Here is a 26437-nt window from a genome sequence, read left to right as displayed (position 1 = left end):
TGTATGATTCTGTTTATATGAAATATCCAGAATAGGTAAATCCATAGAGACAGAAAGCAATGTTGTGGTCGCCAGGGACTGTGGGACAAGGGTAAGGTAGCGACTGAATGGGTACAGGGTTTCTATCTGGGGCAGAAATAGGTAGTGGTGATGGTTGCACAACATTATGGATGTACTTAATGCCACTAAATTGTACACTTTCAAATGTTTAAAGTGGTCAGTTTTGTGTTATATGTATTCTACTGTAACAACAACAACAACAAATTAGCCTAAATGGGAATCCAAGCCCAGCCCAGAACTCAGGATGTTAGGCAATATTGTAGACGCAAGAAAAAAGCAGTGGGTGGTAGGAGTCATGGTAAAGGGTCCTGCACTGAAGTAAGTGCCACGAAACAGGGTCTGTCCCCCTCCAGCCTTTAATCCAGGTTATGCCCCACTCTGGAATAGAGGTCAGGAAGCTCCCAGAAGGCCCACCTGTTCACGGCCTGATAGGCACAAATTATATCAAGCCCTCTGGTTCCTACCGGACTCTCAGGTACAGTCATTTCACTCTCACCTGACTCTAAAAAACTCAAGAGGTGGGTGCCCTTGGCCCCATTTTCAGAGAAGCTCAAAGAAGCTGAGTGATTCCTGCAAGGTGGCAGGGCACCAGCCATGGGAGTCACCCCTATAGCAGGTCTATCCATAGCATCTATCTGGGGCTTGGGGTTCTTTCAACTTGTCGATAAGCTCACTTACAGAATTCCTTTCCATCTTCAGCTTGGTAAAATATGGTACAGTTGTTGATGAAACCGTTTCTCTGACTCTTGGGACTCCTTCCGTGTAATTGTGACTGTCTCCACACCAATGTTCTCCGCCTTTGTCATGGGACCTGCTGATGGACCTTTATAGGACAGGGAGATAAATAATAAACACCGAATTACACCCCAGCAGATCCTTGCCCCACAAAATCTCTGGCCAGTCCTCAGACTAATCAGTGCTGGGGGTGGGAGGTGGGGGCAGAGTAGGGAACTGATGAATCAGTTTGTTTGAGAAAATTGTTGTCTAGAATCATCCATCTTGAACAGGAAGGGAAGCAGTGTCCAAGACCAGAGAACAAGACCTCTCACTCTGATTTGGAGCCCAGCTCTTTCATTCATACCTGTAATAGCTATTATCAAACAATTAAAGAGTATGCCTCCATGGGCTACCTCTGAGTGACAGGATATATTTCCTAAGGTTGAATCTGGAAGATGTTAACTTTCAAAAAGATACAGTCTGAGTGGTTTGCCAATAAAACCCTGGCTTATCACTACATAATTAAAAATAAATAATGTTCTAGCATCTCCAAGTTACGAATAACTCTTAGGGTTCCTAACTTGGTCTTAGCTAAATGTTGTTTCTGCTTACAGCGCTATCTGCACTGAGTTTCTTTGTGACTTTGGGCAAGTTATTTCACCTCTCTGAGCCTCAATTTTCCGTTTGTGAGATGAAGGGCTTGGACTTGATCTCTAATGTCTACTCCAGCTTTAAAATTCAGTGAATCCAGGGACTTCCCTGGTGGTCCAGTAGTTGAGACTCCACGCTTCCAATGCAGGGGGTGCAGGTTCGATCCCTGGTCGGGGAACTAAGATCCCACATGCCACACAGCACAGCCAAAAAAAAAAAATTCAGTGAATCCATACCGTGACCACAACTGGGTCAAACATACATAGCTTACTACGAGCTAAGGTGCAGCACGGATGGGCACTAAAGCAACTGTGAACAAGCTACAGGCCTTCACAGCCTTGTGTAAATGTTGGACAGGCCCCAGTGCTTCCTTTCCTCAACAGAAACTTGTCCATACATACCACCTTCTTTGACATAAGCCTGGATAGAATATGGCTCACCCACTCGGTCTTGCAACATTGGATACACAGAGATGTTATAGCACCGGAAAGGTTTTAGTTCATCTGTGGAAAAAGGGGAGGGGGGAGAGAGAGAGAGGGAAGGTTGGGGAGGGAGGGAGACGGAGAGAAAAGGAGAGGGAGAAAGAGAGGGGGGGGGACAGAGAGAGTGGGAAGAGAGAGAAACAAGCATTAGGTGCAGAGCATGGCATAGAAGAAGGAAAGCTAGACTAAGACTTATGTGCTATGACTTACAGAAGATATTTTATTTTTCTATAGTTTCCACATATGGAAAATAAGGAAGTTAGGTTGGATGGTCTCTAATGTCTATTCCATTTCTAACATTTTTAAATTAATTATTAGAACTAAACCTGCACCACTCTGACAAAATGACAGAGCCACCCAGGAAAGGAGAAGTAAGAGCTCCAGTCTCTCCTCCATCACTGATTTTGTTACATGATTTGGGGGCACTACAGAATAAACTTAACCCTTCTTTCAATAGCGTATCACCCTAGAGAACTCAGGTACCATAAATTGTACCTCTTCTGTCTGCATCCCTACATAAGCATAACTCTTCATGTGGATGCTATTAAGTATTAAGAAATGGTTGGAGAGTAAAGCCTCACTTATGTGTCTTACATGGAGCAGGGGCTTTCTTGAAAAGAAGGCTATTCCCTGTATCAATCACCTGGGGAAGGGGCCTAGATCTGAAACAGGCAACCAGAACTGAAGGAGGTGCCCTGGGTAGGACAGATGGGATACAAACTCTGGTGTTATCCATGTGATCAATATATCTGGGAAGAGCTCTCTGATGGTGGGTGTCAAGATGGTGTTTCCCACCTGGAAACACACCAGATGCCTGGTCTGATACCTATGGCTTCCTATTCTAGTATTGCTGGGAAATGCCAAGAAGTACACTTCCTTAAGCTTGCCCTAGCTTGTCAAATTCTATTACTCACATTTACAGTTTTGAAGCCAAAGTTAAGGATTTAAAAACTGATGAAAATGAAACAGAATCCTACACAGAGGGAACTTGTGGGCTCTGCACTGGCTACCCTGCTGGATTGCCCAGTTCCTGGTCTGAGACACAGATTCCCAGGAAATGGTTGAGGACTCTGAGTCCAAATCTGGGACCCACTCAATCATCCATGTATCCACCTCCAGAGCAGAGCTTTGCCACTCCACCACCAGCTGGTCCTGAGTGAAGCAGGTCTGCATGGCCTCAATGCACTGAAATGCTGAAAGGAGAAAAGAGGACTGCTTCACAACACCCAACTCATCCTCCAAGTGCACCAACAACATTAACAACCATTCATTGCCCAAAGTGTAAAGAAGGTCAAAGTTCAGGATCCCCACTGCAGCCTTCCCCTATGATACTGTTATTACTGCTTTTATTGTGTCCCTTTTCCTTACCCTCAATATTTGATGAACTGCCTTCTTCACATTTTGTTATCTTCCCCAATTTCACCTATTTCCAGCAAAGAATCTTACTAGAAGGTTGATGACTAAGACGACTTACAGGGTAGCTCTGGTGTCTCTGCAAGTCAAAAGGAAAGCAAGCCTGAGACAAAGAATGAATCTCTAAAGGTAGAATTTCAGGCACCTGTAATTCTGTGGCTGGGAAGCTGGAAGATGGTGACGCGAAAATCATACCAGAAAAAGTACAGAGGACTTCCGGGAAGATGGCGGAAGAGTAAGACTCGGAGATCACCTTCCTCCCCACAGATACACCAGAAATACATCTACGCGTGGAACAACTCCTACGGAGCACCTACTGAACGCTGGCAGAAGACCTCAGACCTCCCAAAAGGCAAGGAACCCCCCACGTACCTGGTTAGGGCAAAAGAAAAAAATAAACAGAGACAAAAGGATAGGGACGGGTCCTGCACCAGCGGGAGAGAGCTGTGAAGAAGGAAAAGTGTCCACACACTAGGAAGCCCCTTCGCGGGCGGAGACTGCGGGTGGCGGAGTGGGGGAGCTTCGGAGGCGGAGACTGCGGGTGGCGGAGACTGCGGGTGGCGGAGTGGGGGAGCTTCAGAGCCGCGGAGGAGAGCGCAGCAACAGGGGTGCGGAGGGCAAAGCGGAGAGATTCCAGCACAGAGGATCGGAGCCGACCGGCACTCACCAGACGAGAGGCTTGTCTGCTCACCCGCCGGGGCGGGCGGGGCTGGGAGCTGAGGCTCCGGCTTCTGTCGGAGCGCCGGGAGAGGACTGAGGTTGGCGGCGTGAACACAGTCTGCAGGGCGTTAGTGCACCGCGGCTAGCCGGGAGGGAGTCGGGGGGTGGGGGGGGGGGGGAGTCTGGACCTGCCGAAGAGGCAAGAGACTTTTTCTTCCCTCTTTGTTTCCTGGTGCACGAGGAGAGGGGATTAAGAGCGCTGCTTAAAGGAGCTCCAGAGACGGGCGCGAGCCGCGGCTAAAAGTGCGGAGCCCAGAGACAGACATGAGACGCTAAGGCCGCTGCTGCCGCCACCAAGAAGCCTGTGTGCGAACACAGGTCACTATCCACACCCCCTTCCGGGGAGCCTGTGCAGCCCGCCACTGCCAGGGTCCTGGGATCCAGGGACAACTCCCCCGGGAGAACGAACGGCGCGCCTCAGGCTAGCAACGTCACGCCGGCCTCTGCAGCTGCAGGCCCGCCCCGCACTCCGTGACCCTCCCTACCGCCCCTCCCCCCCCCCCCCCCCCCCCCCCCCCCCCCGCCCTGAGTGAGCCAGAGCCTCCGAATCAGCGGCTCCTTTAACCCCGTCCTGTCTGAGCAAAGAACAGACGCCCTCCGGCAACCTACACGCACAGGCGGGGCCAAATCCAAAGCTGAGCCCCTGGGAGCTGTGAAAACAAAGAAGAGAAAGGGAAATCTCTCCCAGCAGCCTCAGAAGCAGCGGATTAAAGCTCTACAATCAACTTGATGTACCCTGCATCTGTGGAATACATGAATAGACAACGAATCATCCCAAATTAAGGAGCCCTGTGGATGAAAGGCTCTTGGTGCTGCAGCCAGGAGTCAGTGCTGTGCCTCTGAGGTGGGAGAGCCAACTTCAGGACACTGGTCCACAAGAGGCCTCCCAGCTGCACATAATATCAAACGGTGAAAATCTCCCAGAGATCTCCATCTCAACGCCAGCACCCAGCTTCACTCAACGACCAGCAAGCTACAGTGCTGGATATCCTATGCCAAACAACTAGCAAGACAGGAACACAACCCCACCCATTAGCACAGAGGCTGCCCAAAATCATAATAAGTCTACAGACACCCCAAAACACACCACCAGACGTGGACCTGCCCACCAGAAAGAAAAGATCCAGCCTCATCCACCAGAACACAGGCACTAGTACCCTCCACCAGGAAGCCTACACAACCCACTGAACCAACCTTAGCCACTGGGGACAGACACAAAAAACAACAGGAACTACGAACCTTCAGCCTGCAAAAAGGAGACCCCAAACACAGTAAGATAAGCAAAATGAAAAGACAGAAAAACACACAGCAGATGAAGGAGCAAGATAAAAACCCACCAGACCTAACAAATGAAGAGGAAATAGGCACTCTACCTGAAAAAGAATTCAGAATAATGATAGTAAAGATGATCTAAAATCTTGGAAATAGAATGGACAAAATGCAAGAATCAGTTAACAAGGACCTAGAAGAAATAAAGATGAAACAAACAATGATGAACAACACAATAAATGAAATGAAAAATACTCTAGATGGGATCAATAGCAGAATAACTGAGGCAGAAGAACGGATAAGTGACCTGGAAGATAAAATAGTGGAAATAACTACTGCAGAGCAGAATAAAGAAAAAAGAATGAAAAGAACTGAGGACAGTCTCAGAGACCTCTGGGACAACATTAAACGCACCAACATTCGAATTATAGGGGTTCCAGAAGAAGAAGAGAAAAAGAAAGGGACTGAGAAAATATTTGAAGAGATTATAGTTGAAAACTTCCCTAATATGGGAAAGGAAATAGTTAATCAAGTCCAGGAAGCACAGAGAGTCCCATACAGGATAAATCCAAGGAGAAATACGCCAAGACACATATTAATCAAACTGTCAAAAATTAAATACAAAGAAAACATATTAAAAGCAGCAAGGGAAAAACAACAAATAATACACAAGGGAATCCCCATAAGGTTAACAGCTGATCTTTCAGCAGAAACTCTGCAAGCCAGAAGGGAGTGGCAGGACATATTGAAAGTGCTGAAGGAGAAAAACCTGCAACCAAGATTACTCTACCCAGCAAGGATCTCATTCAGATTTGATGGAGAAATTAAAACCTTTACAGACAAGCAAAAGCTGAGAGAGTTCAGCACCACCAAACCAGCTTTACAACAACTGCTAAAGGAACGTCTCTAGGCAAGAAACACAAAAGAAGGAAAAGACCTACAATAACGAACCCAAAACAATTAAGAAAATGGGAATGGGAACACACATATCAATAATTACCTTAAATGTAAATGGACTAAATGCTCCCACCAAAAGACACAGATTGGCTGAATGGATACAAAAACAAGACGCATATATTTGCTGTCTACAAGAGACCCACTTCAGACCTAGAGACACATACAGACTGAAAGTAAGGGGATAGAAAAAGGTATTTCATGCAAATGGAAACCAAAAGAAAGCTGGAGTAGCAATTCTCATATCAGACAAAATAGACTTTAAAATAGAGACTATTAGAAGAGACAAAGAAGGACACTACATAATGATCAAGGGATCGATCCAAGAAGAAGATATAACAATTGCAAATATTTATGCACCCGACATAGGAGCACCTCAATACATAAGGCAAATACTGACAGCCATAAAAGGGGAAATCGACAGTAACACATTCATAGTAGATGACTTTAACACCCCACTTTCACAAATGGACAGATCATCCAAAATGAAAATAAATAAGGAAACACAAGCTTTAAATGATACATTAAACAAGATGGACTTAATTGATATTTATAGGACATTCCATCCAAAAACAACAGAATACACATTTTTCTCAAGTGCTCATGGAACATTCTCCAGGATAGATTATATCTTGGGTCACAAATCAAGCCTTGGTAAATTTAAGAATATTGAAATTGTATCAAGTATCTTTTCCGACCACAACGCTATGAGACTAGATATCAATTACAGGAAAAGATCTGTAAAAAATACAAACACATGGAGGCTAAACAATACACTACTTAATAACGAAGTGATCACTGAAGAAATCAAAGAGGAAATCAAAAAATACCTAGAAACAAATGACAATGGAGACACGACGAGTCAAAATCTATGGGATGCAGCAAAAGCAGTTCTAAGAGGGAAGTTTATAGCAATACAATCCTACCTTAAGAAACAGGAAACATCTCGAATAAACAACCTAACCTTGCACCTAAAGCAATTAGAGAAAGAAGAACAAAAAAACCCCAAAGTTAGCAGAAGGAAAGAAATCATAAAAATCAGATCAGAAATAAATGAAAAAGAAATGAAGGAAACGATAGCAAAGATCAATAAAACTAAAAGCTGGTTCTTTGAGAAGATAAACAAAATAGATAAACCATTAGCCAGACTCATCAAGAAAAAAAAGGGAGAAGACTCAAATCAATAGAATTAGAAATAAAAAAGGAGAAGTAACAGATGACACTGCAGAAGTACAAAAGATCATGAGAGATTACTACAAGCAATGCCAACAAAATGGACAACCTGGAAGAAATGGACAACTTCTTAGAAAGGCACAACCTGCCAAGACTGAATCAGGAAGAAATAGAAAATATGAACAGACCAATCACAAGCACTGAAATTGAAACTGTGATTAAAAATCTTCCAACAAACAAAAGCCCAGGACCAGATGGCTTCACAGGCGAATTCTATCAAACATTTAGAGAAGAGCTGTCACCTATCCTTCTCAAACTCTTCCAAAATATAGCAGAGGGAGGAACACTCCCCAACTCATTCTACGAGGCCCCCATCACCCTGATACCAAAACCAGACAAGGATGTCACAAAGAAAGAAAACTACAGGCCAATATCACTGATGAACATAGATGCAAAAATCCTCAACAAAATACTAGCAAACAGAATCCAACAGCACATTAAACGGATCATACACCATGATCAAGTGGGGTTTATTCCAGAAATGCAAGGATTCTTCAATATACGCAAATCAATCAACGTGATACACCATATTAATAAATTGAAGGAGAAAAACCATATGATCATCTCAATAGATGCAGAGAAAGCTTTTGACAAAATTCAACACCCATTTATGATAAAAACCCTGCAGAAAGTAGGCATAGAGGGAACTTTCCTCAACATAATAAAGGCCATATATGACAAACCCACAGCCAACATTGTCCTCAATGGTGAAAAACTGAAAGCATTTCCACTAAGATCAGGAACAAGACAAGGTTGCCCACTCTCACCACTCTTATTCAACATAGTTTTGGAAGTTTTAGCCACAGAAATCAGAGAAGAAAAGGAAATAAAAGGAATCCAAATTGGAAAAGAAGAAGTAAAGCTGTCACTCTTTGCAAATGACATGATACTATACATAGAGAATCCTAAAGATGCTACCAGAAAACTACTAGAGCTAATCAATGAATTTGGTAAAGTAGCAGGATACAAAATTAATGCACAGAAATCTCTGGCATTCCTATACACTAAGGATGAAAAATCTGAAAGTGAAATCAAGAAAACACTCCCATTAACACTGCAACAAAAAGAATAAAATATCTAGGAATAAACCTACCTAAGGAGACAAAAGACCTGTATGCAGAAAATTATAAGACACTGATGAAAGAAATTAAAGATGATACAAATAGATGGAGAAATATACCATGTTCTTGGATTAGAAGAATCAACATTGTGAAAATGACTCTACAACCCAAAGCAATCTACAGATTCAATGCAATCCCTATCAAACTACCCCTGGCATTTTTCACAGAACTAGAACAAAAAATTTTGCAATTTGTATGGAAACACAAAAGACCCCGAAGAGCCAAAGCAATCTTGAGAACGAAAAACGGAGCTGGAGGAATCAGGCTTCCTGACTTCAGACTATACTACAAAGCTACAGTAATCAAGACAGTATGGTACTGGCACAAAAACAGAAATAGAGATCAATGGAACAGGATAGAAAGCCCAGAGATAAACCCACGCACATATGGTCACCTTATCTTTGACAAAGGAGGCAGGAATGTACAGTGGAGAAAGGACAGCCTCTTCAATAAGTGGTGCTGGGAAAACTGGACAGCTACATGTCAAAGTATGAGATTAGATCACTCCCTAACACCATACACAAAAATAAGCTCAAAATGGATTAAAGACCTAAATGTAAGGCCAGAAACTATCAAACTCTTAAAGGAAAACATAGGCAGGACACTCTATGACATAAATCACAGCAAGGTCCTTTTTGACCCACCTCCTAGAGAAATGGAAATAAAAACAAAAGTAAACAAATGGGACCTAATGAAACTTAAAAGCTTTTGAGCGGCAAAGGAAACCATAAAGAAGACCAAAAGACAACCCTCAGAATGGGAGAAAATATTTGCAAATGAAGCAACTGACAAAGGATTAATCTCCACAATTTATAAGCAGCTCATGCAGCTTAATAACAAAAAAACAAACAACCCAATCCAAAAATGGGCAGAAGACCTAAATAGACATTTCTCCAAAGAAGATATACAGAGTGCCAACAAACACATGAAAGAATGCTCAACATCACTAATCATTAGAGAAATGCAAATCGAAACTACAATGAGATATCATCTCACAGCAGTCAGAATGGCCAGCATCAAAAAATCTAGAAACAATAAATGCTGGAGAGGGTGGGGAGAAAAGGGAACCCTCTTGCACTGTTGGTGGGAATGTAAATTGATACAGCCACTGTGGAGAACAGTATGGAGGTTCCTTAAAAAACTACAAATAGAACTACCATATGACCCAGCAATCCCACTACTGGGCATATACCCTGAGAAAACCATAATTCAAAAAGAGTCATGTACCAAAATGTTCATTGCAGCTCTATTTACAACAGCCAGGAGATGGAAACAACCTAAGTGTCCATCATCGGATGAATGGATAAAGATGTGGCAAATATATACAATGGAATATTACTCAGCCATAAAAAGAAACGAAATTGAGCTATTTGTAATGAGGTGGATAGACCTAGAGTCTGTCATACAGAGTGAAGTAAGTCAGAAAGAGAGAGACAAATACCGTATGCTAACACATATATATGGAATTTAAGGGGGAAAAATGTCATGAAAAACCTAGGGGTGAAACAGGAATAAAGACACAGACTTACTAGAGAATGGACTTGAGGCTATGGGGAGGGGGAAGGGTAAACGGTGACAATGCGAGAGAGAGGCATGGACATATATACACTACCAAACGTAAGGTAGATAGCTAGTGGGAAGCAGCCGCATAGCACAGGGAGATCAGCTCGGTGCTTTGTGACCGCCTGGAGGGGTGGGATAGGGAGGGTGGGAGGGAGGGAGACGCAAGCGGGAAGAGATATGGGAACATATGTATATATATACCTGATTCATTTTGTTGTGAAGCTGAAACTAACATACCGTTGTAAAGCAATTATACTCCAATAAAGATGTTAAAATGAAAAGAAAAAAAAAGAATGAGTTTGCTTCCTATCTGTTTTCAACAACTCTATTTCCAGTGACAAACAGATTCTGGGAATTTTGAGGAAAGGTATTTTATTTTATATTATATTTTATTTTGTTTTATTTATTTATTAGGTTATCATCACCCAGATCCCTTCATAATTACTCCATTAACCTCAGTCAACATTTTATTTCGTCCACAAGTCATTTACTATATAATACAGGAAGTGCACCAGCCACCAAGAATATACTCCAGAAAGAGTACAGTCCTCCAGTTTCTGCTTCAGTTCCTGAGCACTCCAGCCAAATGGGACATCTCATAATTTCCCAAAAGCACCCTGCGATTTCGCATCTCCACACTTTGTCCATGTGGCTCCTTCTGCCTAGAATGTCATTTCCTCCTTATTCCTGAAAATTAATCCATCCTTCCAGACTCAGCTCAAGGCTAACCTCTAAATGCCTTCCCTCAACTCCCAGATGGACTCGGCCAGCCAGTCCTCCCGTGTCCCACCCACTCTCCATGCCATCTGTACTGTGGCACACGGCACACAGAATGGCGTTTAGTAGTTTATCTGTTGGCTTCTCTACAGATAGGGAGCTTCTGAAGAGTGGAGCTTCTCTAATGCCTCTATGAAGCCTTAGTGTTGAAGGCAGTGCCTGGTATATGGTAGACATTCACTACTGTTCGTGGAATAATTAGAATAAAAGACTATTGGCACTGGCTCCTCATCTCATCCCAGATGACATGGTGAGATAGTCTCAGGATATAGCAAATGTAAAAGCAATACCTCCCTTTCAGGAAGAAATAAATGCTACATTTTCAGCTGACATATCATCATGGGGCGGGGAAAAGGAGAGTGCTCAACAAAATAAATCATTTTAGAAAAAATCCCATGCAGCATTTCTGGACAAAACCACAGGGATAACATTTTCTCACACACAAACCAAGTGAAATACCTAACTGAAAATGCCTAAGGCAAAATAAAGCAGAATGAGAACTTGGATCCATAATAATAAAAATACCATCATGAAACAGTAAGAGACTGGTTACATAACAGCAATAGTTAATGCCCGTTATTCAAGAGCTATAGCTAATCTCTCCAAAAATAACTATTTTGATTGAAATGAGTATAAAACTTAAAGGGAAAAATTTTTAAGTTTTTCAGTGAAGAATAAACGTGTTCTTTGAAAATTAATTATAACGGTAATAGCATTATTTTTTTGGCCACGCGGCATGTGGGACCTTAGTTCCCCAAGTAGGGAATCGAACCCGTGCCCCCTGCAATGGAAGTGCAGAGTCCTAACCACTGGATCGCCAGGGAAATCCCAGTAATAGTATTTTTAACGTCTAACTATTCACAATGTTGTCTTAATTTTCTCTAATTCTTAGCCAAAAGACATGCCTTTACAAGATCTAAAAGCATACTGGAAAGGTAGGGAGGCCCAACCATGTAGGCTGACATTCTCAGTAATTGAATAAATAATTACAGGTGCTAAAGCTCAAACTGTTATTCCAATACAGGATTTTGCATTTAAAAATCTTATCAATATTAAATATTGAATATTTTATGTATATAAAATATTTTAATTAATTGTAGCTATTGCTTTCTTCCTTTATAGTGAGAACACTCACCTATTATTTGTGAATTTTTTTTAGGCCTTAAGAAAAAGCAACAGGGTTTCCTTGGTGACTCAGTGGTTAGGAATCCACCTGCCAATGCAGGGGACACGGGTCCGAGCCCTGGTCCGGGAAGATCCCATGTGCCACAGAGCAACTAAGCCCATGCGCCACAACTACTGAGCCTGCGCTCTAGAGCCCGTGAGCCACAACTATTGAGCCTACACACCACAACTCCTGAAGCCCATGTGCCACAACTACTGAAGCCCACGCACCTAGAGCCCATGCTCCACAACAAGAGAAGCCACCGCAATGAGAAGCCCGCGCACCACAAGGAAGAGTAGCCCCCGCTCACCGCAACTAGAGAAAGCGCACATGCAGCAACAAAGACCCAACGCAGCCAAAAATAAATAAATAAATAAATTTAAAGGAAAAAAGAAAAAGCAACAGTACTAAGTTATACCCAGAGACAAAGCTGGAAAAATTGCAGAAGATAAAAGGCTTGAGGACCAGTGATCTACTTGCAGAGACAGAAGCATGGACAGTAATAGAAAATATCACCTGGTAAGTGTTGTAATTACAGTAGTACAAGGAGAGCACAGAGTGTCCATGGAGAGGAAAGAGCTGACGACTGGGGAAAGCCAACAAGCGTTGCTAGGATGATGATAATGCCTGTTTGTCCTCCAGTGCCTTTTCCACTTCCCCTCACACAGCAGAGAACCACCGCATGTGACTGCTTGTTGGTAGTAAGTGCGAACAAATGTGAGGTGCCTCCCAGGAACTCAGAAATAAGTTCAATTGAGAGTTCAACCAGCAAAATCTGTGCACAGAGGCTATCCTAGTTAACTGTGGGAGTAAATCAAGAATGTACTCGTAAAAGGGTAATTGAAGAACTTGAATTCTCTCCAAACTCCATCCAAGGAAGCCTGGGAATAAACTCAAGAGAGTTGGATCTGGAAAATCAACATTGCCATTTAGCTGCATGAATCTATTCAACTAATTGTATTCTAAATGGAAGGAGATTTTGGGAACAGAAAAGAGAGGTCACCACAGAATGTAAAACATTGATGGTTAAAGAAGACAAAAGTTGGCAGTGTTCATCCAGTATGATCCGTGGGAGGAAATGATGAAGTTTTCTGTTGCTGGAGCAATATACAGTTGACCTTGAAAAATGTGGGCTTTAGGGGTGCTGGCTCTCCACACAGTCAGAAATCCACTCACATAACTTCCGTCCATATATGTGGTTCCTCCCCATCCAAGGTTCCGCATTCGTGGATTCAACCAACCACGAATAGTGTAGTACTATAGTATTTACCATTGAAAAAAAGTCCACATATAAGTGGACCCACACATTTCAAATCCATGCTGTTCAAGCGTCAGCTATACTCTATAAGAGGGCAACTTTATGGACCTCAAACTTCACCACGGCCTTGATGAAATATACCTCAAAACCCAAAATCTCCATGATTGCTCTGATTCTATGAAGCCCTTTCTGGTTACTAATTTAGCAGAAGGGGAGACCCTGAAAAAGGGATATAAGCCTTCTTCTAGTCATTAGAAAAGACTATCCCGCCTTTGTTTAAATATATCAGTATCATGAAGTCTTACATGAGGTGAATCAACCCTCCCAAATCTGAGCAATTCTGGGTGCAGCGAGACTACGGGCTGCAGAAAATTCACAAAGATTATCCTGTGCTCTTAAGGAGAACCATCAAACCATTTCCTTCATTGCCTGGGTTATCAGCCCTAAACTTTTAAAATGCAGCAGCTGTGAATAACTGGTCTTCACTAAGAGGGCACTTCCTAGAAATATACAGTTTCTCATTAGTGGTGCCTCATTTGAATACAGCATTTAATGGAGTCCTGGAATTCTCAAACAACGCTATGAATATTCCATGCTGAATCAAAGGACTCTTAGAATATAAAGTGATGCCACTTAAGTAATTTGTGGTGTCTTATCTTCAAAGTCGGAGCTACTGTTTGGAGTAGAATGACTGGAAATAAATCCAAGTAATTACTGCTGACTATAGCAGTGGCTGGAGACAAGGTAGGAGGGAGAAAACAAAGGAAGAGACACTGCCCCTGCCCGTTGATGTTAAATTATCCCTGCTTCCCAACATCCTGTCTCATATGACCGAAGCAAAAGCAATGGAATGGCTGTTCCACTCTCTAGCAGGCTCCCATTACACACACAAACACCCCCCCTACCTCGGCTGTCCTTTGGCAATTCAGTTCCCGCTCAAGGCTGTGTCCTGGATGCTGTTTTATCTGATTTCACTTGTATAAAAATGTATCACTATGTGATTTTTCCCAGGGCTGACCTTACTTTCACTCATTCATTCATTCATTCATACATTCACTCAATTAATGTATGTTGATACTCATACTGTGCCACAAACTATGCAGAGTGTGGGATTGGTCTTTAAAGGATGAGCAAAGGAGTAGTAAATTCTAGGGAGAGCAATACACTTTTACGTTGAATCATACAAAACTGCTCTTTTCATAAGTCTAAAACAGTCAAATATTGGCAATTTCAGCCTAATAAATAATACTATCCTTTCTTTTTGGATTAGGTACCTTGCCCAAAATGAGATTAAGAGCTATCAACATGGTGACGATAGTTGGCAATACTGTATCGTATATTTGAAAGTTGCTACAACAGATTTTTTTTTTTTGATGTGGACCATCTTTAAAGTCTTTATTGAATTTGTTACAATATTGCTTCTGTTTTATGTTTTGGTTTTGGCTGTGAGGCATATGGGATCTTAGCTCCCCGACCAGGGATTGAACCCACACCCCCCGCCTTAGAAGGTGAAGTCTTAACCACTGGACTGCCAGGGAAGTCCCATGACAGTAGATCTTAAAAGTTCTCATTATAAGAAAAAAATTCTGTAACTATGTATAGTGATGGATGTTAACTAGACTTATTGTGGTGATCATTTCACAATACATACAGATATCAAATCATTATGTTGTACATCTGAAACTAATATAATAAGTCAATTATATCTCAACTATTTTTTAAAAGAACTGTCAGATAACTACATTCAATTTCAAAGTCTATAAACCCATTTGAGGTTCAGGGTGCTTTCATACAATGAACATTTTGAGACAGCCAACAGCAAGATTGGCAAAAACACAACCATGACGATAGTGAGAGTCTACAAAGTGCTGATTACATTACAAATTACATCTGTCCCTCTTAAAATCTCTGCAGAGTTGGTATTATTACCTCCACTTTACAGATATGGAAGTTGAAGCTCAGCAATATTATGTAATCAGTCCAAAAATCTTATAGTTTGTAAATGGCTTAGCTGGATTTGAACCTATGATTGTCTTATTCCAAAGCCTAGACTCTTTCCATCAAAATTAAGCAGTAACTATTAGTGATTTACTCTCCCTCAGTCCTCCTGCCACAAAACACCAATACACACAAGGATTTTCCTCTGAACCTCCTAGGTCTAATTTTCTATAGCCTAGAGTTTCCAGAAAGTTAAATCCATTATGTTCATATATTTTCTGCAGCCCCTGACCACTGTCCTCCATGATTTCCCACTCCAGTCCCAGCATTTTAAAATATTTACTGCCAAAAGATTAGATTCCCTGTAACCATCAACAACCAGTCTAAGGAGCAATTCTAAGGTTAATTCTGACCCATAATTTTACTGAAGAAAGCAGAAAAACACCCTTACATAATAGAAGAAGAGACCTAATCTGCAAGTGTTTGGGTTATCAAACTCTGCAGCACTCACCTCCCTGTATCAGATGGTGTCCCACAGATGTCCAGCTGGTTCAAAGGATCTGAATCAAACGTCTCTGTCCCCTACAGCACAAGTGAGAACAGGGAGGGTAGTCTGTAATTTATCCACATAGAGCTATGTGAATATTTCCTCTCTGGTTGTCCAGGGGCTTTTCTTTTGCTTTTAAGCCCAGCCCAAGCCAGGGTGGCACTTAACCCACTTATGCTGGGAAGCAGAGTGCATTATTGTAACTTAAAAAAAATCACTTCTGTGAGACCACTCAACTTTACAGGAAAAGTGACACCTGAACGTGCCATAAAAAAACTAAAAGGAATGACTAAATTTAAAATTTTCTATTCAGGGGAAGTCCTTACAAATGTGGTAATGGGTGAAATGCTAAGAGTACGTTTAGCTTGAAAGAGGACTATATCATCTTTAAACAAAGGAGGAGATGAAGGAGAGAAAATAACGGTAGCTAACTTGGAAAAGTTTTATAATTCCTAAGTATGTATTAAGCATACTAAACTGAGAGGCCAGAGCCCAGCTAAACTACTAACTTAGTGGCTTATTATGATAAATAAAAATATATGGAGTTCTTACTATGTGTCAGGCACTGTACTAAGAACTTGAAATTAATTATCTCAATCCTCACAACAATTCTATGATATCGGTGGTATTTTTATTCCCATTTTACAGATGAGGAAACTGAGGCCAAACAATTAAGAAATGTACAAAGCGAGTAGTAGAGCCAGGAATTGAACCAAGACAGCCTGATTCTCAGTTTCCTATAAATCAAAGGGTTAAATCTGATGATTTCTGGGGTCACTTTGGGCATTATAATTGTACAACCTTTTGTAACTGACTGACAAAATCATAAAGAAATCTTTCTCTAGGGAAGAGAGTATGATGCAAAAGGAAAGAAACCCAACCTAAGCTTTAAAACAAGGTATGCTCTCCACCGTCATATGTCTTATTTTAAACCTATTTCCCATCTTCCTTAAGCAATGTTCTACTAAGTAGGAAAGTTTAGCAGAAATAAGGAGGGGAAAGAGAGGTGGTCTTTTACCTAGTAAACTATAAGTATGAGATACTAAACATCCATTATAATGTACTAACTAGGATAGCTAAATTTTTGCATAAAAATAGCACTTCTTAATTTATTCAACCAATACTTAGTAAACCTATTATAACACCTGACTAATGGTGTCTATGTATGAAATAAAATTCTGGTTACCACATGGTTGACTGAATATATGTATTTATCTCTGTTCTATCAGGTAACTCCACAAAAATTATGGTTAAAGGTAGGGGAAAGCTACAGAGCCACAAAACAAAACAAATGGGAGGAGAGACAACAAGTCGCGGCGATAAGAGAGGTCAACAAACTTTTGGAGTATGAGAAGTGAATCAAGTGGCAACTGAATTGGGAAAGATGAGAAAGCTGAAACCTAAAAACTCCTAAAAGGGAGGCCACCAAGAAGACCTATGCTGTAAATTTCATAACGGTCAATTGAGACACCAGATGGGTACAATCGACCCTCATTATCCATGGATTCATATCTGCAAATTCGCCTACTCTCTAAAATTTACTTTGTGTCCCCAAAATGAACACCTGAGCTGTATCGTGGTCATTCACAGACATGAGCCGTGTTGAAAAACTTGAGTCGCTGGAAGTACACATTCCCAGCTGAGGTTGAACAAGGCAACACTATTCTCGTACTGTACACACGTCCTTTTCATGGTCTACTTAGTGCCACAGTTTTCGCATTTTTGTGCTTTTTGATGGTGATTCTGTTTAAAATGGCCCCCAAGCATAGCGCTGAAGTGCTGTCTAGTGGTCCTAAGCAGAAGGCTGTGATGTGCCTGACAGAACATATATGTGTTAGATAAGCTTTGTCAGGCATGAGACACTGACAAAGCTTACACTGCTTACAGAGTGTAAAACTTACACAACACATACACTGCTGTTGGCTGTGACTTCAAGGTTGATGCACCAACAATATATATTAAGCTAGGTGTCTTTAAATGGAAACACGTATGAAACAAGGTTATGTACTGAATAGCTGGCAAACAGTCTCACAGGAACTCAACCCTGTGCTTCCCCTAGGGAGAAGTGTTCAGTATTCACTAATTCAGTGCTCACAGTGACTTCATAGAATACAATTACTGCAAATAACATGTACAATAGGGAAGATAAATGTGAACTGAAGGAGGAGGGCAAATTGGACCTGCAGGGGCCACTGAAGCTATGTCAGCAGGAATTTGTTGATAAGGGCTAAAGCAGATCTGAGCATGTAACAGAGCATGGGACAGAGCACATATCAGATAGCGCTGGCTAGAATGGGTAATTAATATACTTGAAGAAAGTAACACTGAGGTTGGAGGGGGAGAGAAGAAATCCATGCCTTGCAGCCTTTCAACTCGATTCCACAAACATAATTCAATGTTAGGTCCTGTGCTTGACTCTGTGGAAACAAAGTTGAGAAAAGCAGAGGCCCCAACCAGGAAAACTTCACAACTTAGGTAGGAAAACAGACTTGTAAACAAGGTGCTATAAAGCAAAGTAGCAAGTGCTGTCAAAGGTGTGTATAAAGTGCTACAGGAAATGAGAAAGAGGAGCCATTAATTCTGCTCTATGGGAAATGTACACCAGAAAGTAATTAAGAGAAGGGGAAATTTTAGTGGTACATTCAAGGTAAATGTACAAAATTATAAAATAAATATTCCTGGTAGAGATGTTTAAGAGCCTGACATTTACGGCACCTGGGATGGGGTCTAGAAGACCCAATGGTAGCCCTTGACTATACCTCCTTCAGTGAGTCAAACAGTGGACCCTCAGAAGTTAAGTCCACCCAGAACTCGCAATATGACCTTATTTGGAATAAGGGTCTTTGCAGATGTAATTAAGGTAAGGATCTCTAAAAGTGACTATTCTGGATTAGGTGGGCCCTAAAGCCAGTGACCAGTATCTTTATAAGAGGCAGAAAAGGAGAGTCAAACACAGAGAGACACAAGAGGAAAGCTATGTGACTACAGAAGCAGAGATTGGAGTGATGCATCTGCAAGTCAAAGGACACCAAGGATTGCGAAGCCACCAGAAGCTAAGAAAGAGGTATGGAACAGATTCTCCCTCAGAGCCTGCAGAGGGAACCAATCCTGCTGAAAGCTCGATTTTGGATTTTTGGCCTCCAGACTGTGAGAGAATAAATATCTATTGTTGTTACCCACCAAGTTTGGGCTAGTTTGTTACAATAGCTCAAAGAAATGAATATACCTTCCTATCTCAGGTTACATGTGATTCATAGACCAGGCTGACCCATCAGATTCTCCCCTCTGGGAATGTGGAACTGAGTGAGCTAGATGGTGGTGGACAATGGGACTGTCAGGGTCATATGGGTGCTGGCAGCCATGTTTTATATGTGTAAGAAAGAAAGGTTAAGAAGGGAGTGAAGAAAAGCAAAGAGAGAAGCAAAGGTGAGAGTCCATGTGATAACAGACAGATCGATAACCGACTTCCCAGCTGCTTGTGTGGAACACATGAGACCTGGTGTATTCCCTGCCTGTGGACGTCCCTGACATTTCCTGTTATGTAACTGAAATAATCTGCTACTGACTGAAGTTAGATTGAACCAGTTTTTGTTCCTTGCAACCAAATGAGCCCCAATTTAACAATGATGCTTGGAGTAATTTGGTTTTAAGAAAATATAAGGTGGTGGAAATAAAATCGTAATATCTAAACCGATGGTTTCAAAGTGTAAACTGATCAGGAAAGAAAAGGTAACAGTTGGGAAATGTTAGCAGTAAAAAGGCTCCTGAATAGAAAGCAAACACATTTTCTTTTATAATATAGCATGATTGTTTCAGGCCCTAGACTAGATATTCACATCAGGGGAGAAGATGAAAAAGGAGAGAGTATCAAATGCTCTGGAGACTTAACAAGCACAGCTCTCCTGACCACCATTTACATGTCTCCATGGGGTAGGTCTTGTGGTCCCTCTGCCTTGGATCAGGGCTGAATATCTTATATGCCAGATTAATTACTTGATTCTTTCGATCTCTAAACATCTATTAGCATCTACTATGTACCCAATTCTAAAACTTAAACATCAATAAATAGTATTTACAATATTGATGATATAATCAGTAACCACAGCAAAATCAAATAGTGCTTTGCACACATAGAAAAAGAAATGCAACCCCATGTCCCTCGAACTATAACGCTAGATTATGTTTCAAGAATGAAAGTCAATTGGATTATCTTTTTCTAAACTCTAATGATTCCTCAAAACTATGCCACTTTTTTCTTCCTATTTGGACAATGACTCTCTAGTAGAACTTTTTATTTTTCCTGAAGTTTTTGTTTTCTATTTTCTTGCTGACATGAGGGGCCTATACTTTCATCTAATACTAAAATCGTTCAAATTCTTCATCACACATTTTCTTAAAGTAAATCCATTTTCTCTTTGAAGAGTCTTCTCGGAGCAGGCTGAAATGGAGTATATGCAACAGGAGGAGTATATGGGAAATGAGGAAGCAGCATGACTCTTGAAAGAAGCTTAACTCTGAAATGAAGGTTGCAAAAAAAAAAAGGATACATTTGTGGTATGCAAAGCAGAGTGCTGTGGATGTGTCTATTTGTCCTCTTAGAATTAAGAATGGGCTTGAAAGTAGATGTGTTTGTAGATTGGAGCCCTTTCCACCTGACAGCCCCACTTAAATAGGAGAAATGGCCACCTGCTAAGAGAATGTATCTAAGGACAGTAATTACATTTGGAATAGCTAATGAGAGGAACGTACTAGGGACTGGATCTTGCTGAGGATAAGGACAGCTGAGTGGCATCCAGGATCCTACGTAACTGAGAAATGAAACATTCTTATTCTCAGATACTCATTGCTAAAAAATAACTTCATATTTCTATGGCACTCATCTAAAAACTTCAGCTCTCTGATATTATCTCAAGAGACAAGAACTATGGTGTTAAGTCAAAGAATATTTTCCTGGCACAGCACATAAAGAGGTTATAAACCTGTTACCATTTCTTTAAACTCCTAACTCCTTCCCTCTTCCTGCTTTAATAATTATAGTGGAAGGCAATTACATAGATATCTGCAAATTAATTAATCATTATAATCTTATTCACTATAAGAATCACTGGTGGGCTTCCCTGGTGGCACAGTGGTTAAGAATCCGCCTGCCAATGCAGGGGACACGGGTTCGAGCACTGGTCTGGGAAGATTCCACATGCCACAGAGCAACAGCCAGTGCACCACAGCTACTGAGCCTGCGCTCTAGAGCCCGCGAGCCACAACTACTGAGCCCAAGTGCCACAACTACTGAAGCCCGCGCGCCTAGAGCCCGTGCTCCACAAGAGAAGGCACCGCAATGAGAAGTCTGCGCACCGCAAGGAAGAGTAGCCCCTGCTCACCGCAACGAGAGAAGAAAGCCCGCGCACAGAAACAAAGACCTGACGCAGCCCAAAAAATAAATAAATAAAATAAAAAAAAAAAAAAAAAAAAAATAATCACTGGTAACCTTTCTCATCTGGGTTCCTCATCTGAACCACAAACAGAGAAGAATTTAAATGCCTATTTCATTTTACAAAGAATGCAACATAATTAGTATCAATCCAGATGCACAGAAGTTCATTCATATCATATACAATATAATATCAATATTATATACAATGGATGCCTTTAGGGCATTAAGCTTAAATCTCTCATATAACTTCAGCTGAGAAAGGCGAGTTGAGGTAGATATCCAAAAAGTAGTTGGAATTACTGAATTTTGAGCAGTTACAATATCCTTGAAATACATCTGTGATCCTGTAAACTGACTTGTAAAAGATAACACTCCTTTAGATTAACAAATTCTGGCTTATTTCCAAAACAAATTTCTAAACTATTATAGTTATGTCCTCTGTAATTCTTACTCCCAACTCTATACCTGCAAGAAGCAATGACCCCATTTCTAGGGCTTGGGATTTTAATAGGCTAATCAAGGAATGTGGTTGTGATTCCACTAACTCAAAATTCCACTTCTGCACTTCCACTAATTACAAAAGAAAAACTGCAGTAAAACTGCAAAACCACTGTGCACACAGTCCCACTTCAATTTGAACAGTGATGTGAATGAGGCAATTTAAAGTGGTTTTCTGAAATCTACTTTCTTGAAATATAATAGAATCAAATAACAACCTTCCAAGCAAACTCTCACAAGTAGACTCCATTACATTATTATGCCAAACACTAATGATGTACCATGCTCTCTGGGAAACTTTATAAGCCTTTTAAGCATTTACCTCATTAATTAATTCAAAAAATGTTTAAGGCACATGAATGGAAAACATTTGCATTTTCACATAACTAAGCACCTCCCACAAATACCAAATGGCTTTTTCCCACATCATTATAACTAAAAAAAAAAAAAAAGAAATGGGAAACAGATGTACACAGATAGTCATCACTCATTTCTTCTTTCATTGTTTTAGTATCAGCTGAGAACCAGTCAAATTGCCCCAGAACTTGACTTTTCAAAGTATGGTCCATGGATCAGCCACGTGAACATTAACTTGGAACTTGTTTAGAAACACAGATTCTCAAGTTTGTTGGAACTGCATCTCAGTTTGAGTTCTCCCTCTGCCCAATCCTGATTCCTACCCCTCCCTTTCACAGGCATTGATAAATATGCTATGCCCCAAAGTAAAGCAACCACAGTAAATTCCCACAATACAAGAGAAAGCCTGCCATGTTTTTGTGCAGATCAGCATATGTCAGTATATTAGGCACTCCATAAATATCTGTCAAGTGAATGAATAGACCAGTCTCCATGTCTTGCAAATCTCACAGCAATCTTTCATATCCAAATTATGTGTCTTCTATAGTCATAGTTCTCAACTTTTAAAAATCCACTCTCAATTTTGATAAACATAAAAATCCCATTAACAGCCTGCCAGAACAGGCATACTTATTTCCAGGGGTAATACTATTTACCTGAGTCTCTACACATGACTAGCATTTGAGCAAAACTTGTCAAGAGATAGTTAACAGAATCAAACTCAGAGATGACTTAGATACTGAACTATCAAACAGGAACTTTAAAATAACAACCAGGATTAGCTCAAGATGGAGGAGTAGAAAGACATGAGCTCATCCCCTTCTTACGAAAACACCAAAATCACAACTAACTGCTAAACAACCACTGACCAAAAAAATGCTGGAACCTGGGCTTCCCTGGTGGCGCAGTGGTTGAGAGTCTGCCTGCCGATGCAGGGGACGCGGGTTCGTGCCCCGGTCTGGGAGGATCCCACATGCCGCGGAGCAGCTAGGCCTGTGAGCCATGGCCGTTGAGCCTGCGTGTCTGGAGCCTGTGCTCAGCAACGGGAGAGGCTACAACAGTGAGAGGCCCACGTACCGCAAAAAAAAAAAAAAAAAAAAAAAATGCTGGAACCTACCAAAAAAAGATATGCTACATCCAAAGACAAAGAAGAAGCCACAACAAGGTAGTAGGAAGGGCACAATTATGATAAAATCAAATCCCATATCCACTGGGTTGGCGACCCACAAACTGGAAAGCAATTACACCACAGAAGTTATCCCACAGGAGTGAAAGTTCTGAGACCCACATCAGGCTTCCCAGCCTGGGGGTCCAGCAATGGGAGGAGGAGTCCCCAGAGAATCTGGCTTTGAAAGCCAGCGGGGTTTGATCGCAGGACTTCCACAGGACTGGGGGAAAGAGAAATTCTCTCCTAGAGGGTGCACACAAAGTCTCGTCTGCACCAGGACCCAGGGGGAAAAAGCGGTGACCCCATAAGAAACTGGGCCAGACGTACCTGATAGTATTGGAGGTTTTCCTGCAGAGGTGAGGGGTGGCTGTGGCTCACTGTGGGGACAAAGACACTGGCAGCAGCAGTTCTGGGAAATACTCACTGGTGTGAACCCTCCTGGAGGCCACCATCAGCCCCACCAAACAGCCTGTAGGCTCCAGTGCTGGGTCACCTCAGACCAAACAACCAACAGGCAGGAACACAACCCCACCCATCAGCAGACAAGCAGATTAAAACTGTACTGAGCACAGCCCTGCCCACCAGAGGGACTAGACCCAGCTCCACCCATCACCAGTCCCTCCCACAGGAAACTTGCACAAGCCTCTTAGACAGCCTTATCCACCAGAGGGCATACAGCAGAAGCAAGAAGAACTACAGTTCTGAAGACTGTGGAATGGAAACCACAATCACAGAAAGTTAGACAAAATGAAACAGCAGAGGAATATGTCCCAGATGAAGGAACAAAATAAAACCCCAGAAAAACAACGAAATGAAGTGAAGGTAGGCAACCTTCCAGAAAAAGAATTCAGAATAATGAGAGTGAAGATGATCCAGAATTGTGAAAAAAGAATGGAGGCAAGGATCAAGAAGATGCAAGAAATGTTTTACAAAGACCTAGAAGAACTAAAGAACAAACAAACAGAGATGAACAAAACAATAACTAAAATGAAAAATACACTAGAAGGAATCAATAGCAGAATGACTGAGGCAGAAGAAAAGATAAGTGACCTGAAAAACAGAATAATGGAAATCACTGCTGCAGAACAGAATAAAGAATGAAAAGAAATGAAGACAGTTCAAGAGACCTCTGGGACAACATTAAACACATCAACACTTGCATTATAGGGGTCCCAGAAGGAAAAGAGAGAGGGGACCTGAGAAAATATTTGAAAAGATAATAGCAGAAAACTTCCCTAACATGGGAAAGGAAACAGTCACTCAAGTCCAGGAAGCACAGAGAGTCCCAGGCAGGATAAACCCAAGGAGGAACATGCCAAGAGACATAGTAATCAAATTGACAAAAATTAAAGACAAAGAAAAAATATTAAAAGCAACAAGGGGAAAATGACAAATAATATACAAGGGAACTCCCATAAGGTTATCAGCTGATTTCTCAGCAAAAACTCTACAGGCCAGAAGGGAGTGGCACAACATATTTAAAGTGATGAAAGGGAAGAACCTACAACCAAGAATACTCTACCCAGCAAGGCTCTCATTCAGATTTGACAGAGAAATCAAGAGCTTTACAGACAAGCAAAAGCTAAGAGAATTCAGCACCACCAGACCAGCTTTGAAACAAATGTTAAAGAAACTTCTCTAGGGGAGAAAGAGACTAGCAACTTAAAACAATATTGCACATATAAAGATTGCTATATCAAAAGTTTGTGGGAACAGCAAAGCCAAAAGCTACAATAGATACACACACAAAAGAGAAAAAGCAACCCAAACAACACTAAAGATGGTCATCAAACCACAAGAGAACAAAAGAAGGGAAGAAAAAGGACCTATGAAAACAAACCCAAAACAATTAAGAAAATGTAAATAGGAACATACATATCGATAATTACCTTAAATATAAATGGATTAAATGCTCCAACCAAAAGACACAGACTGGCTGAATGGATACAAAAACAAGACCCACTGTCTACAAGAGACCCACTTCAGACCTAAGGACACATACAGACTGAAAGTGAAGGGATGGAAAAAGGTATTTCATGCAAATGGAAATCAAAAGAAAGCTGGAGTAGCAATACTCATAGCAGACAAAATAAGCTTTAAAATAAAGACTGTTATAAGAGACGAAGAAGGACACTACATAATTATCAACGGATCAATCCAAGAAGAAGACATAACAATTGTAAATGTATATGTACCCAACATAGGAGCACCTCAATATATAGGGCAAATACTAATAGCCATAAAGGGAGAAATCGACAGTAACACAATAATAGTGAGGGACTTTAACCCCCACTTTCATCAATGGACAGATCATCCAGACAGACAATCAGTAATGAAACACAGACCTCAAATGATACATTAGACCAGATGGACTTAACTGATATTTATACAGCATTCCATCCAAAAGCAGCAGAATACACATTCCTCTTGTGTACACGTGGAACATTTTCCAGGATTGACCACATGCTGGGCCACAAAGCGAGCCTTGATAAATTTAAGAAAACTGATATCATATCAAGCATCTTTTCTGACCACAACACTATGAGATTAGAAGTAAACTACAAGAAATAAAAAAAAAGAAGTAAACTACAAGAAAAAAACTGTATAACACAAACATGTGGAAGCTAAACAACCAATGGATCACTAAAGAAATCAAAGAGGAAATAAAAAAATACCTAGAGACAAATGAAAACAAAGGCACAATGATTCAAAACCTATGGGATGCAGCAAAACCAGTTCTAAGAGAGAAGTTTATAGCAATTCAATCTTATCTCAGGAAGCATGAAAAATCTCAAATAAACAACCTAACCTTACACCTAAAGCAACTAGAGAAAGAAGAACAAGCAAAACCAAAAGTTAGTAGAGGGAAAGAAATCACAAAGATCAGAGCAGAAACAAATGAAATAGAGACGAAGAAAACAATAGCAAAGATGAATGAAACTAAAAGCTGGTTCTTTGAAAAGATAAACAAAATTGATAAAACTTTAGCCAGTCTCATGAAGAAAAAAATGGAGAAGACTCAAATCAATAAAATTAGAAATGAAAAAGGTGAAGTTACAATAGACACCAGAGAAATACAAAGGACCATGAGAGACTACTACAAGCAAGTGTATGC

General features: G+C 41.1%; 1 protein-coding gene across 1 annotated transcript in view; it reads right to left on the bottom strand.

Moving 5' to 3' along the window:
- IL31RA (interleukin 31 receptor A) overlaps positions 1-26437 on the bottom strand; it is a 58772-nt gene that overhangs the window by 10420 nt on the left and 21915 nt on the right. The window contains 4 exon segments of the mRNA XM_019929159.2: positions 739-812; positions 814-883; positions 1830-1931; positions 2921-3103. Of these exon segments, the coding sequence (XP_019784718.1) occupies positions 739-812; positions 814-883; positions 1830-1931; positions 2921-3103 (429 nt within the window).

This window comes from Tursiops truncatus, chromosome 3 (genome assembly GCF_011762595.2).
Source record: "Tursiops truncatus isolate mTurTru1 chromosome 3, mTurTru1.mat.Y, whole genome shotgun sequence".
NCBI lineage: Eukaryota > Metazoa > Chordata > Mammalia > Artiodactyla > Delphinidae > Tursiops > Tursiops truncatus.
Note: the sequence above shows the minus strand (reverse complement) of the source record. Positions and strands in the feature narration are given on the sequence as shown.